This window comes from Piliocolobus tephrosceles, chromosome 14, assembly GCF_002776525.5.
Source record: "Piliocolobus tephrosceles isolate RC106 chromosome 14, ASM277652v3, whole genome shotgun sequence".
NCBI classification, from domain to species: Eukaryota; Metazoa; Chordata; class Mammalia; order Primates; family Cercopithecidae; genus Piliocolobus; species Piliocolobus tephrosceles.
The window spans coordinates 92,187,386-92,201,602 of NC_045447.1; the positions used below are offsets into that span (position 1 = coordinate 92,187,386).

Genomic DNA, 14,217 nt, shown 5'->3' on the forward strand with positions numbered 1-14,217 from the left:
TCCATTTAAATGGAGGACTTAGATTAACAGGTAGACTTATTAAAGCTTATGTATGTTTTCAAAAGTTGACTGTGGTTGCAGTTTGGAGAATGGATTCTAAGGTGGTGATGTCAGTGCAAGGAGTCCAGGCCCAAGAGTCTGGAAGAGATCACGGGAGCTTGGACGAGGCAGGCAGCATGGACATAGAAGTTGATGGAGCAGAGAAAAGTGGTGAAGCAGAACAGATTGAATTTGAGGATGAGGAAGGATGAAATTGCTTTGAAACCTTGCTGAAAGGGGTGCAGGATAATTAATAACAGTAAGCAGTCTTCTGTCTGTAGGGGTGAAGACATCAACTTTGGAACAGACCTCTCTTTGTTTTAGCAGAATGATCACAACAGGTATAGTATATGTAACCTCATTCTTTCATTCAATAAATCTTCACTGTATTCAGTACAGTAACACGCTGTATAGGCTTGTGGTCTAGGAGCAATAGGCTGTATCATACAGCCTAGGTGTGTGCAGGCTGTGCCATCTAGGTTTGTGTAAGTGCACTCTATGATGTTCACACAATGATGAAATCGCCCAAGGATGCATTTCTCAAAACATATCCCTGTTGTTAAGCGACACGTGACAGTATTTGTTGAATGAATGAATCTGAATGCATTTGTTGATGTTCTCACTTGGGACCATAATTTGTTGTCTAAGTTTGAGTAGAATTTGTGACTCCAAGGACGTGGACTTAAAAAAATTGTTTTTGGAGATAGTTAATTGTTGTGCTGATGAGAAGCAGCTTTTTCTTTCATTTCGATATTTCATACGAGGTGTATTCCTACATCATTAAAAAGTCTTCACACACACCTGCTTGGATGTGCCTCAGATGCACACACCACAACATGCTGAGCCCGTCTTCCCTCCCCTCCAGCTCCCTCCACTCCGGCCAGCTGCTCCCCTTGCCCCGCCCAGTTCATTTTGATGGTTACAGAGATGCCTTTCACCCCTAGCAGTTTTAAATTCTTGTTATTTTAAATTAATCTTTGCTGCCTTTCTGTACAAAACATAAGCCAAACAATACAATTAAATGACAGTCCCTGCTTATCTCAGAGGGAGTGTGTGTGGTTCTTTGGAGTTGGCACTCAGTTTGAAGCATGAGAAAAACAAGAGGAAGAAGCAAGACTTCACATCCTGAACTGGCTTCCGCTCCCATCATCCCTGGATTTTCTTTCTCTCTCTGTTTTGCCTTAGTATTTCCTCTGGCCTCATAAAGAAAAGGAAAGAACAAAACAACCCACACATTATCAACTCTACAAAAGTCGTTCTCAAACAGACTGGATGGTTGTCTGAAATAGGCACGTGTTGACTTTGCACAGGTGGTGAAACGAGTGGTCTGTGGCTGGTTTTCAGGCTTCCACGTGGAACCGTTCTGTGAGGCAGCCCTCATGAAGAGTGCTGATCCCAAAAATGCACTCGCGTATGAGCAGAGCCAGCGGGGCTAAGAGTGGAGAATACCAGTGTGTGAACACGTTACAGAGATGGTGTCAGGAGTTATGCTCCTTTCTCTTAAAAAAAAAAAAAAAAAAAGTAAAATAAATTATGATGCTTTTTCCTCTTTGGAATCTTTTTAGGATGTAAGAAGTAGAAGCAGTGTGCATCCCCTGTATAATTCTGTATAATTCATCCACAGACAGCATGCCTCTTAAATAACCTCTTTAGGGATTTCACTTGTGCAAAGCTTGCAGATCTTTTAAAGATCTATAATAATCTTTAAAAATAAAGTAAAACGAGGCGAGGGGCGATGGCTCATGCCTGTAATCCCAGGATTTTGTTGGACTGAGATGGGAGGATCACTTGAGGGCAGGAATCCGAGACCATAGTGGGCAACATAGTGAGACCCCTATCTCTAAAAAAAAAAAAATATGAAGCACAATGGATAAACCCTGAAGACATTATGCTAAGTGCAATAAACCAGTCACACAAAAGGGCAAATTATTTATGATTCCGCTTACAGGCGGTACTTAGAGTGGTCAGTTTCATAGAGACAGGAAGTAGAAGGGTAGTTGCTGGAGCTGGGGAGTGGAGGGAGTTATAGCTTAATGTGTACAGAGTTTCAGTGTGGGAAGATGAAAAGGTTCTGGTGGTGGATGGTGGTGACGATTGCACAAAAATGTGACTGTACTTACTGCCCCTTAACTGTAGACTTGAAAATGGCAAATTTTATGTTATACATGTTTTATCACAATAAAAAAATGAAGCAAAGTAGGTAAGGAAATAAACTGAGGTAAAGACAGGATGGATATCTTCTCCTATCTGTTGGGGTCAGAATAAAGAAAGTAATAGGATTTTGGCTTTTGGTTTCTTTTTGCTACATAACCTATGATTACTGCCTCTCTCCCACTTTTTAAAATTGTTGTTTGTTTTTGAGACAGGGTCTCACTCTGTCACCCAGGCTGGAGTACAGTGGTGCAATCTCGGCTCATTGCAACCTCCGCCTCCCAGGATCAATCATTCTGTATGATTCTGCATACAAGAGGTACTTAGAGTGGTCAGATTCATAGAGACAGGAAGTAGAATGGTGGTTGCTGGAGCTGGGGGCAGCGATTCTCCTCCCTTAGTCTCTTGAGTGCTGGGACTACCGGTGCGAGACGCCATGCACGGCTAATTTTTAATTTTTTTTTTTTAGTAGACACGTGGTTTCACCATGTTGGCCAGGCTGGTCTCAAACTCCAGACCTCAAGTGACCCGCCTGCCTAGGCTTCCCAAAGTGCTGGGATGATAGGCGTCAGCCACCGTGCCCAGCTTTCCTTCCTCATGTTTTCTGGAAATAATGATAAGGGAAAAGGATCTTTAGCTCCAACTACAAAAAGGGCGGCAGAAATAATCTTGTCTCATTCCAAATAGATTTTCTCCCCTGCGCAACAATGTTGCCTGCTTCTCTTCTCACTCCCGGCTAAACAGGATGGCTGGATCCGACTGGGAGTCACAGCAGAGCCCAGCATCTTTCACATATAGAAGTACTCAATGAATAATACTTGTGAAAATTGAATTTCTGCCTTTTTACAAAATATGTATTTCATAGAGAAGCTTCTTTGTACTGCTAAATGAGAATCTTCTAAGAGGGGAGGATCCCTCCCGCAATGCAGGCGTTCCTCTGGACTGTCTTTACAGATCAGTGCAAAATAGGCAAGAAGGACAAAATAATATTTTGAGATTAAAGTATGTTTCCTCCTTTGCTGCTGCTTTATTCAAGCACTTAGCTGAGAGTGTTCCTTTTTGAACCGGAGGAAATTTGGGAGCAGAACACTATAAACAGTCCTTCGGAGAGCTTGTTACCTATAGGCTCAATAAGGCCTTAGATAAGCTGGAGTTTGCCCCTCAAAATATTGATTTGTACAGTGTCTTGCTGAAATCTACATTTGTAGATGTTTAAAAATGAGGAGATGTCACATAAAAATCTGGGTTCCTGGGTTTTCTTTCAAAATGTGAAGATAGCTCAAGCAACTTCATTTGCCTACTTGGCAACAACCAGCTGGATCTGAACTTCAGCTGTTGCATTTAGGATGGCGTGTTAATTAGGATAACGTGAGCTGCCATAACAAATCGCCTCTCATATTTCAGTGACATAGCACAAAAGAAGTTGATTTCTCACTTACATATGACAAGTCTGGTGCAGGTGATTCAGGGACCTGGGGCTCCCTCTTTGCTGTGTCTCCACTGTCCTTAGGGGCCAGGGAGTTTTTTGTTTTCAGCCTGTGGAATGGGAAAAAGGAAGTGGAGAAGCACACCCATTTCTTAACCGCCCTGGCCTGAAAGTGACACACATCCACTTGGCCCACATTCCACGGGGGGGACCCAGTCATGTGGCTCACCTAGGTGCAAGGGGAGCTGGGAAACATGAAGCCGGTCTGGGCAGCCACTTCCTGCCACCAACCCTATCCCATGGATGGGGGAATCACAAATGTGCAGTGGCCGCGTGCACCTGTGCCGCAAATGGACAAATGAACTCAATTTGCCACAGTTCCCACTACTTGTTTCATATCCCTGAGTGGTCCCTGAAGGCATTTGAGTTTGTGGCTCTGGTTTAATTTGTGTTTGGGGGCACAGTGTGAGGAAGAAACATGGAAAAGACAGATTTTCCCTAGACCGAAGAGGAGATTGCCCCGGGGCGGGAGGAAGACAAACAGAGATCAGTGGGTCCTGAGGCTCAGGGTATGTGTGACTTGTGTCCCTGAAATACCGCCTTGGAAACTGCAGGACCCCAGGGAGGACCAGCTGCAGGGAATGTCTTAGCAGATGAGGCAATAGCCCCACCCCAAATTCCTGTGCCCCTAGTGGGATACAGAAGTAGCAGGGATATATCAGATATATCATCAGCCCAAGCAGCCACATGAGCCTGGGCAGTGGAAACAACTCAGCCGTATTTTTGGGGAACAGAGGACCAAATGGATGTGCCGTCCCTTCTCCCAACCCACTACATGGGACTGTGTAAATCCCTGGTGTTAGGAACTAACTCCAGGAAGGATGAAGGCTGACTCCCTTACTCCCCAGTAGATTAGCTGCTAGGGGCGGCTACTAATATATAATGTAAAAATATGTTCTAATATATAATGTAAAAATAACTGAGTTATTTACATAAAACAATGGATATGTGACGCTTCTTGCATGCCTGAGTTTCTGGGCTGAGATTATTCTCTCTTCAATGTTGCAGTTTTCTTAATGAAGTTGCTGAGGAACGCAGGGGCTTTGTTCATCTTGCCTTTTTCTGGAAACGTTGTCTTCCAATTCCCAGATCCAGAGCAGTACCTCTGCTGTCAGCCCCATACTGCCCACATTCTCATCAGGAAAAGCAAACAAAAGCCAAAGCCCTGACCAATTACAAGCCTTCTCTAAACGGGGCAGTTGCACTGCACTGTGTATATTCCTGGCGCATCAATTTTACTCAGACTGGGAAAATATTTTTACATGAAAAGAAACTAGGTTAAATTATGGCACAGAATGCAAAATTCATAGTTTAAAAATGATGAAATTCCAGACTTCAAAGGAACTTCTTTCTTGCAGGGTAGGGGGAGGGTTTTCTGTTTCAGAACCCCATGCGGGTCTCCACTGGAGTTCTTTTGAGAAGGACACTTCTGTGGAAAAGTTTGAGCAGCTCTGGCCGTGCGCCTGGCCTGGCTAGGGGCCACCTTCCTCTGGTTTGGGCTGCAGCGCCCTAGGGGTATCGCGTTCTTGTTGTTATCTCCTCACGTTTCTAAACTCACAGCTTGTCAGCGCGGGGGCAACCTGAGAGCCGTCGCAGGGTTCCAGCTCACTCGTTTCACAAAGGAGGAAATGGAGAATCAGCGACTTTAAAGGGCTTGCCTGGCGGACATCCACGCTCCCAGGCTATCGCTCCTCCTTGCGTCCTTGGCCACCTCCGTTCTTTAATCGTGCAGGAACTCGGGACCCACGTGCAAATACAAAGAACCTTATCCACCCACCCCCGGCCCTTCTTCATCCTGCGCTTCCAACCTTGGGGGGGGTCCTCTCTCTCCACTGGGGTATCTGACGCCCGTGGGGGTGCTTAGAAAAGTTCGGTAGGTTAGTGACTTCTGGTTCTGGAACAAATACATCACAGCCCAAACTGGGGGCTGGTGGTGGAGAGGTGGGTGGATGCGGGCGACAAATCTGCTCGGCAACTGCCCTTTCGGCCAAGAGAGAGGAGCTGGGGTCCTCTGGGGTTGGAGGACTGGAACCGGCCTGATTGAGGGCTCAAGGGGCGAAGGCAGGTTGGCAGGGGCAGCCTCTTCCCGCCGCCTACAACCCTCGGGCGGGCGCGCAGCCGAGCCGGCTCTGCTGGCTGGCGCAATCTCGTGCGCTCCTTGCATTAATCAAAAATGGGGGTTGAAACAGTAAACGCGAGGAGGAGCAACTACTCGGACTCGGTTCAGAAGCGCGACCAATGGGGATGCGAGCTCCTTCGCGCGAACCAATCAGCGCAGGGCCTGCGACAGCGCGGGCCAATGGGGCGCCGACTCGGCCCTGGAACAGGGCAGGGGTGCGGAGCCGGCAGCAGACTCTCACCGCGGCGGTCGGGAACGCTAGCAGTTCACGCGTTCGGTCCTCCTTGGCTGACTCGCCGCTCTAGCCGCCGCACCATGGACGCCCCGAGGCAGGTGGTCAACTTTGGGCCTGGTCCCGCCAAGCTGCCGCGCTCAGTAAGTCCCCGCGAGTGGGCGCCGGGAGTGAGGTTCAGGCGGGAGCACGCGCGCGGGTGGGTTTGCATCCCTGCGTGTGGCAGTCGGATTCTCGCTCCCCGCCTTGAGTCCCCTAGGCGCTTTGCATCAGCATGCACAGCGGGATCAGCAGCTCTGGCAAGCGGGCTTCGGCAAGAATGCAGTTGGTGAGGAAGCTCAGCGAGGCGTGCCGGTGCAGCTGCCCCTGGCCCTGACTGCTGATGCGAGGCAGTGCACTACTCAGCTGGCCGGGGCCTGCTGCCCCGCCGGTGCCGCGCACCTGCAGACTCCCGGGCTGTGCCATCTCCTGGGCCGGGCCGGGGGCTGGGGCGGGGCGGAAAAGAAAAAACTCTGATCTCTTCGTTCGCCTCGCGCACCTGTGCGGCGAGCCCGGGCACTGTGATGCCCGAGCGGATGCATGAATGGACATAGTGTGAATGAGTGATGAATGGAAATGAACCGATGACAGGTTTTGCATATGGCAGTGGATCACGTTAGCTGAAAGGGATTGCAAACTTAAAGGTCCGCGTGTGGGTGCCCCCCTACCCCCTACACCAGTGTTTGCTTTAGCGAGCACTTAGGAACACTGCTTTTCAGAAATGTAAATTTGAAAACCTTCAGTCCAACTTTCCCCTCCTTGTCCCCCATAGAACCTACCCTTTCCTAAAGCCTTTATCCCCACCCCTCTGCTTTTTTTAACCTGCTTGTCCCCTAAAGGCGTTCGAGTATTCGAACTCTGGTGGGCTTTGGGCTGCTTAACCCAATTATCTGTTCATTTGGTTCTGGAGTAAACCGAATGATTGAATTCTCCCCCGGGCCACAATCAGATCTTGCTAGGGGAACTCACTCTCTGCCTTCCCAGGCCCCAGCCTGGCTCCTCCCCTACCCCGCCGAACCCACCGTCCCCAGCCCCACCCGCAGTGAAGAAGGCAAAGTCTCTGATGTGCCTTGAGTTCATTGTCAGGCGGCTGCCACTGCTGTTAGATTTTTATTTTTCTAACCAGGATAGAGCTGATAATATGTTAGAGCAGCATGGGGCATAGCCAAGTATTTTACAATTATCAATTGTTGAGCAGAGTAGAAATCTCCCCGGGACAGAGCCTCCTCTGTGTTGTGGTAAGAACAGAGAATCCAATTTAAAGGGGAAAGGACGTCTTGCTTTTCTAGGGGCAGCGCTCACAGTAGCTGAGAGGACAGGGCTTATTTTTTCTCAGTGATTACAGTTCATTTTAGGCGAGATTCCCTGCTGCAGCTGTAGAAATGTTTCCTGTAGCCTCCTCCTTCAACCCTCCCCCCCATGCTTTGGAGGGTTCCCAATATTTGTTCAGTAGGTAGTTCGTTATTAATTTATTGCTATAATTGTAATGGCAATTGTCATCAGTAATACAATTATTTATTATTAATTTTTCTGGGAGGATTTTTGTCCTTGGATTGCATGTAACCTGGGAGGTAGGAGGGCGAAGGGCGGGCAGATGTTGCTTTTTATGTGTTTCCTTGATTTAGTTGAATTGTAAAGATTAGAGCAGCTTTCAAACTTTTTTTGACTGTAAACTACAATGAAAAACGTGTTTACAAAATGACAAAGTATACACATTGAATTGTAACAAAAATAAATGCCTTATGAAATGATGAGTAGCCTAATTACCTGTGACATACACTATTTTGTATTCTATCCTGCTCTAGTCTGTTCTGTTTCATTTAAAAAGTTAGTTGTGAGCTGGGTGTGGTGGCGCACGCCTGTAATCTAAGCAACTCAGGAGGCTAAGGTGGGAGGATCTCTTGAGCCCAGGAGTTTGAGGCTGTAGTGAGCTGTGATTGTCCCACTTCATTCCAGGCTGGGTGACAGAGCAAAACCCTGTCTCTTAACAACAGCAAAAGAAAAATTGGTTGTGATCCACAAGAGCAATGGATTCTTCAACTGGGAAAAAAAAAAAGACCGATTGGATTAGGAAGGTGTAATTTTTGTGTAGCAGTCTTTAAAACTCTTTGTAATTATTTTGGTTATAAACTTTTATAGAACTGTTTTCAATGAATGCTGTCTATAAGAAAGATACAGCCTCAGAGCAAGTTCAAAGATTATTCACAGGTGAATGCTTCTCTTTACTTAAAGGAAAGATTCACTCTAGTTTATTTGATCAGCTAGTGTTAACAAGCATCCGGCATTTCAGAAAACAATAACACATTCTTAGACCCAGTCGTCAAGGCAGTCTTTTTTTAAATCTAACTCTTTTTTTTTTTTTTTTTTTGAGACGGAGTCTCGCTGTGTCACGAGGCTGGAACGCAGTGGTGTGATCTCGGCTCACTGAAACCTCCATCTCCCAGGTTCCAGCGATTCTTCTGCCTCAGCCCGAGTAGCTGGGATTACAGGCACCCGCCACCACGCCCAGCTAATTTTTGTATTTTTAGTAGAGACGGGGTTTCACCATGTTGGCCAGGATGGTCTCAATCTCTTGACCTCGTGATCTGCCCTCCCAAAGTGCTGGGATTACAGGTGTGAGCCACCGCGCCCGGCCTTGTCTAATTCTTTATTGTTAAAATACTGTTTTTTGAGTCAAGTTGCAATCCAGTTTAAGTGATAGCTGTGTTTTAATGATGCCATCCTTAGCAAGCATCTTAAAAAAAAGTGCCTCCTATTTGTAGACCTTCTCTGGTTGCTTTTGCACTTATTTTATGTTCATTTTTAAAGCTTTGCTTTTTCTCTTTGTTTTTTATTATGGGATTCCTCACATACACAAAGGTAAAAGTAGTGTAAGGAACCTCCAAGGACCCATCTCTGAGACTCAATGACTATCAACATTGTGCCAGTCTTGTGGCAGCACCCTGGGGCAAATCTTATTCACAGCAGGCTCTTCCTTCTTCCTGGCCACCCCACGCTTCCCAGTCTAGCACCTTAGACCAAAAGACATCGGAAAATGGAGTTCCCTGTGTCATCTGGACACAATTGTTTTTATGGTTGTCCCTTTAACCCAGAACTTGATGCATTCTGTACTTTAGCTTTAGGGGAGTGGTGAATGAGATTTGTGAAGGGGACATTTTCTAGGGGATTGGTAAATTCAGGACTTTGGAAAAAGTGTATCAACATCAGTCACATTGCCTAATTTCATGCTTACCTTGTGTGTAAGTTGCATCATCGCTGGCTTTGTGGACATGGGGAGGAAGGGGACTGGCTGTGGGTGGGGACGGACGCCTGGGAACCTCCCTGTAGACCCTTCCTCGTCCCCTCCTCAGGTTTGTATGTGCGGAGGGAAAGCCGTGTAGAGCATATTGAAATAATCTTATTTTCCTTTATTTTTTTCTAGGTATTGTTAGAGATGCAAAAGGAGTTATTAGACTACAAAGGAGTTGGCATTAGTGTTCTTGGTAAGATTTACTTTTGAATTATGTGAATGTCCAGGTTTCAAAGGAAACTTTTTTTTTTTTTTAAGAGGCATGGTCCTCCTCTGTCACCCAGGCTGGAGTACAATGGCGTGATCATAGTTCACTGCAGCCTTCAACTCCTGGGCTCAAGTGACCCTCCTGCCTCAGCCTCCTGAGTAGCTAGGACTATAGGTACATGTCACCATACCGGGCTAATTTTTAAAAAATGTTTAAAATATTTTTTAAAGATCCCATGAGATGGGATCTCACTTTGTGATCACTTTGTGATCTCAAACTCATGGCCTCAAGCAATTCTCCCACATTGGCCTCCCAAAGTTTTGAAATTACAGGCTTGAGCCACTGAGCCCTGGCCCAAAGGGAACTAATTTAAATGCATCAAATATAAAATTACAGGGCCTACAGGGTCTTCCTATAGGCCTTTATAGATACATTTTTAAACTTTAATAGCTTGGGTTGCATGTTTGATAGAAACCATTTTGAAAATAGCATAAATGCTGGTGAGAGGCTCTGACATCTCAGTTTACCCTGTCATAATTGGTTTTTGCTAATCATAGGATCTAGGATCAGAAGATACGTATATTTGCATAATATTGCCTCCAAACATTTATAATATTGCTTTGCATTTAATTTACAGTTTTTATTGTACTTAAATACAACCTCATTAAAGTTTAAAAGTACACAAGCCTTTTATGAGGACCTCAAACATTGATAATCTTACGAAGTTTCCCCTATGTTTTTGGGGAAGAGGACCTCTGCATTCTAAAACTTATTTTCTTTTATTTTTGGTAGTTCTGAAGACTGCATGGTATTAAGAGACCATAGGGTTAACTGTATTGCTTATTTCTGTTAAATTTTGTTCCTGTTGGTTTGGGACATATACTTAGATTTCTGTGAAGTGAGATCACAGCGTGGAATTTTGTGCTCTAGACCTAAAGGGCAACTGTTGGACATGGATTCCTGTTTGTGAGAAAGAGATTGTAAGAAGAATCACAGAGAGCATCATGGAGTGATGAATTAACAAGTAGCTTGCTCAATGAATGGACCATTTGAAAAATGCGTCTGTCATGACGATAAAGCTAAATGTTTGCAATTTGAAAATCAGTGTGGATGATCCCCTAAACTGCGTGAGCCTCGGCCCACAGTTTGAATGCAGAATAGGCCGGGCGCGGTGGCTCAAGCCTGTAATCCCAGCACTTTGGGAGGCCGAGACGGGTGGATCACGAGGTCAGGAGATCGAGACCATCCTGGCTAATACGGTGAAACCCCGTCTCTACTAAAAAATACAAAAAACTAGCCGGGCGACGAGGCGGGCGCCTGTAGTCCCAGCTACTCGGGAGGCTGAGGCAGGAGAATGGCGTGAACCCGGGAGGCGGAGCTTGCAGTGAGCTGAGATTCGGCCACTGCACTCCAGCCTGGGCGACAGAGCAAGACACCGTCTCAAAAAAAAAAAAAAAAAAAAAAAAAAAAGAATGCAGAATAACTGAAATTTCCCTGTATTGTTGTTTCCTTGCAAATATCATAGGTATTTCTGTTCACTTGGTTTTGAACTGGCATTTTTGTTGTTGTTGTTGTTGTTGTTGTTTATCTTTCCTTTCACAGAAATGAGTCACAGGTCATCAGATTTTGCCAAGATTATTAACAATACAGAGACTCTTGTGCGGGAATTGCTGTAAGTTTAAAAAAGACCAAATTCTGTTACTTTTGATAGATACTTCCTAAACCCGGATGTCTTCCATTATCTTCTACACTCTATTGTTTGTTCAGAATATTTCGTAATTTAAAAGAATCCTTTTAAGATTCTCTCCAACTCACTATTAGTACATAATGCTTTTTGCTTGTTCCCCATTCTGTGTTTGTATGTTTTTGTTTTTATTTTATGTGATATTTCCAAAGATTTGAAGTCACTGTATCTAGGAAAGATTTTTCAGCACTGTGGCAGTTAAACTGGCATGAAAGAGATAAAAATGACAAAGAAATGGTCATCTTTGTCAGCATAATTGACTATAAACTAGTTCAGTTGTTCTCAAAGTTTGAGTTTCATACCATCAGAGTCACCTGGTTAGTGGGGAGTATAAAAAATTCAAGTGGGGCTGGGCACAGTGGCTCAAGCCTGTAATCCCAGCACTTTGGGAGGCTGAGGCAGGTGGATCACGAGGCCAGGCGATCAAGACCATCCTGGCTACCACGGTGAAACCCCATCTACTAAAAAAAAAAAAAAAATTAGCTGGGCATGGTAGCACCCACGTGTAATCCCAGCTATTCAGGAGGCTGAGGCAGGAGAATCACTTGAACCAGGGAGGCGGAGGTTGCAGTGAGCTGAGACCACGTCACTGCCCTCCAGCTTGGGTGACAAAGCGAGACTCCATCTCAAAAAAAGAAAAAGAAAATGAAGTGGCGGGCACCACTTAGTCCTGCCGCATCAGAATCTCCAGAGAGACTTTGTTTTTAACAGGCTCTTTGGGTAATTGTAAGAGTTCTGAACTCTAGGAACTGCTGCCTAGACGAAATCTCCTGGGTTATCTACACTGCCTTTCCTATCCAGAGGACACCTTATTCTTAAATAGATTGCTATTTAAAGGAGAGATTTTTATATATTATATAAACATGTTCACATAACATGTTTATGTTCACATAAACCTATAAATATAGCACATTTGAAAGCATACCATTTTTTTTTTCCTCTTCACAAAAATAATGCACATTTCTGGTAGAAAGTTTAGGGAAAACATTGTAGCTCACAACTCAACTGGAATTAACTGTATCCCTGAATCCCACTAATCAGGGATAATCACTAATATGTTAGGACCCATTCTTGCGTTATTACATTAACAAAATTTGAATTATACTGATTATCTCAAGTTTTTCAAATTGCTTGATAAAGTGATTCTGATGGGGAGGGCTGGGTGGGATTTCTGTGAGGAGCAGCAGACGCTGATTGCAGTGTGAATGTTCAGAGCTGGTAGCCATCTGCTTGGCCTCTCCCATCCGTTGGCCTGCTGAGTATCATGTCACATTCATAGGACAATCCTGTCCTTCATGGAGTGGGTATTTGGAACATTAGGCTGAAGAAAGATGGCATTTGACCACATGGCTATGAACTTCCTCTGACCGGGGTCCCAGTTCAATTTAAGGGCCTATCTTTTCTTCTCCTAACCTGGTTCCTACCTTGTATACCTGTACCTAGATCTTGGCCTGGTCTCCTTCCCTCTAATTATTGGCCTTGTTAACCGCCCTGCATCTGAATAATGTGAACCTGGATCTCTGTCTTGGGTTATCAGTCTTCCCAGCTGCTGAGAACCTCATGGCTAGACTCTCCTAAGACCTGCTGGTTGCTTGCTGTCCTACTAAGCACTGAATGTAGGTCATGCATCTTTCAGGACAAGATATTTATGCACCTACCACCCCATTCCCCAAGACCCTGCCACGTTGCCTTGCCCTTTATTAATTTACTTCTATATCTTTGCTGGAGCTCTGTTCCCTGGTCATCTGGCTTCTGTACACCTATTCCCAGGCTCTGACCTTACTTAAAGGCTTGGGTCCAGTTTCCATAGCCTTGTCCTTTTGGAGCTGGGCTTATTTCTACTGCCTGTAGCCATTCGCATCGTTATCTTAATTTTTCATCCTGGAGTCAAAGAATTTTGCTTTTTATTTTGATGTATAATAGATATATAGTTTCATGGCCAGGCCTAAAACATTATCAAAACCTCCTGCCCAACATCCACTTGGTTCATAGCACGGTGTATAGCACAGGATTATTGGTTGTAAGTTATAGGACCCCCAACTCACTGGCTTAAGTAAAAAAGAAATGTATTATCTCACCTAACAGATAAATGCAGGAGGATTTAGGTGCTTCTAAATGATTGCAGGAAAGTGATTTTCCCGCATCTTCTGGCTCTGCTTTCTTATGTGTTCTCTTTACTATGTGGCCACCACTGGTTGCAGGATCAGCTCCTACAAGTTTCTTCTTTCCCTCAATAGAAACAGCTTTCCTTACCAAGAAGTTCGAGTAAAGGTCTCAGTACCAAATTCCATTGGCTAGCCTGGGGCAGGTGCTCATCCCCTTGAGCCGGGGTTGACCACAGTTGAACCATGTGGACTGAGAGTGGCAGAGGGGTAATTTCCTAAAGGAACATCAGGCCATTGTCGCTAGGAAGAGGAGGAAGACCTGTAGGTCCAACAGTCACCCTAGGCTTTCAACACAGTCTCCAGTAAATAGTTGTTCAAGGATTGCATAAATAAATGAGTGAATTAGGGAAGACAAAGTAGTATTAGAACATTACCATATTTCTTGTAGTAAATCCACCCAAGGTAAAGCACTTGGTAGAGCATCACTTGTTCTTAATCTTTGACCACATGAGTTTATGTATTTACTGTTACCTGTGCTTCTGCCCAGAGCCGTTCCAGACAACTATAAGGTGATTTTTTTGCAAGGAGGTGGGTCTGGCCAGTTTGGTGCTGTCCCATTAAACCTGATTGGCTTGAAAGCAGGAAGATGTGCGGACTATGTGGTGACAGGAGCTTGGTCAGCTAAGGCCGCAGAAGAAGCCAAGAAGTTTGGGACTGTAAATATCGTTCACCCTAAACTTGGGAGTTATACAAGTAAGTTCTGGGAGCTGAGCTGGGTGGTGAAATGCTGACTGGTGGGTTACCC

The 14,217-nt window shown here is 45.1% G+C and overlaps 1 protein-coding gene across 1 annotated transcript in view; it reads left to right on the forward strand.

Annotated features, from left to right (window-relative positions):
- The first annotated feature begins 5,974 nt into the window (after positions 1-5,974).
- Positions 5,975-14,217, forward strand: part of PSAT1 (phosphoserine aminotransferase 1) — a 33,248-nt gene continuing 25,005 nt past the window's right edge. Inside the window, exons 1-4 of the mRNA XM_023213337.2 lie at positions 5,975-6,170; positions 9,488-9,548; positions 11,166-11,235; positions 13,960-14,165. Of these exons, the coding sequence (XP_023069105.1) occupies positions 5,976-6,170; positions 9,488-9,548; positions 11,166-11,235; positions 13,960-14,165 (532 nt within the window). The 5' untranslated portion in view covers position 5,975. The remainder of the gene's footprint in view (positions 6,171-9,487; positions 9,549-11,165; positions 11,236-13,959; positions 14,166-14,217) is intronic.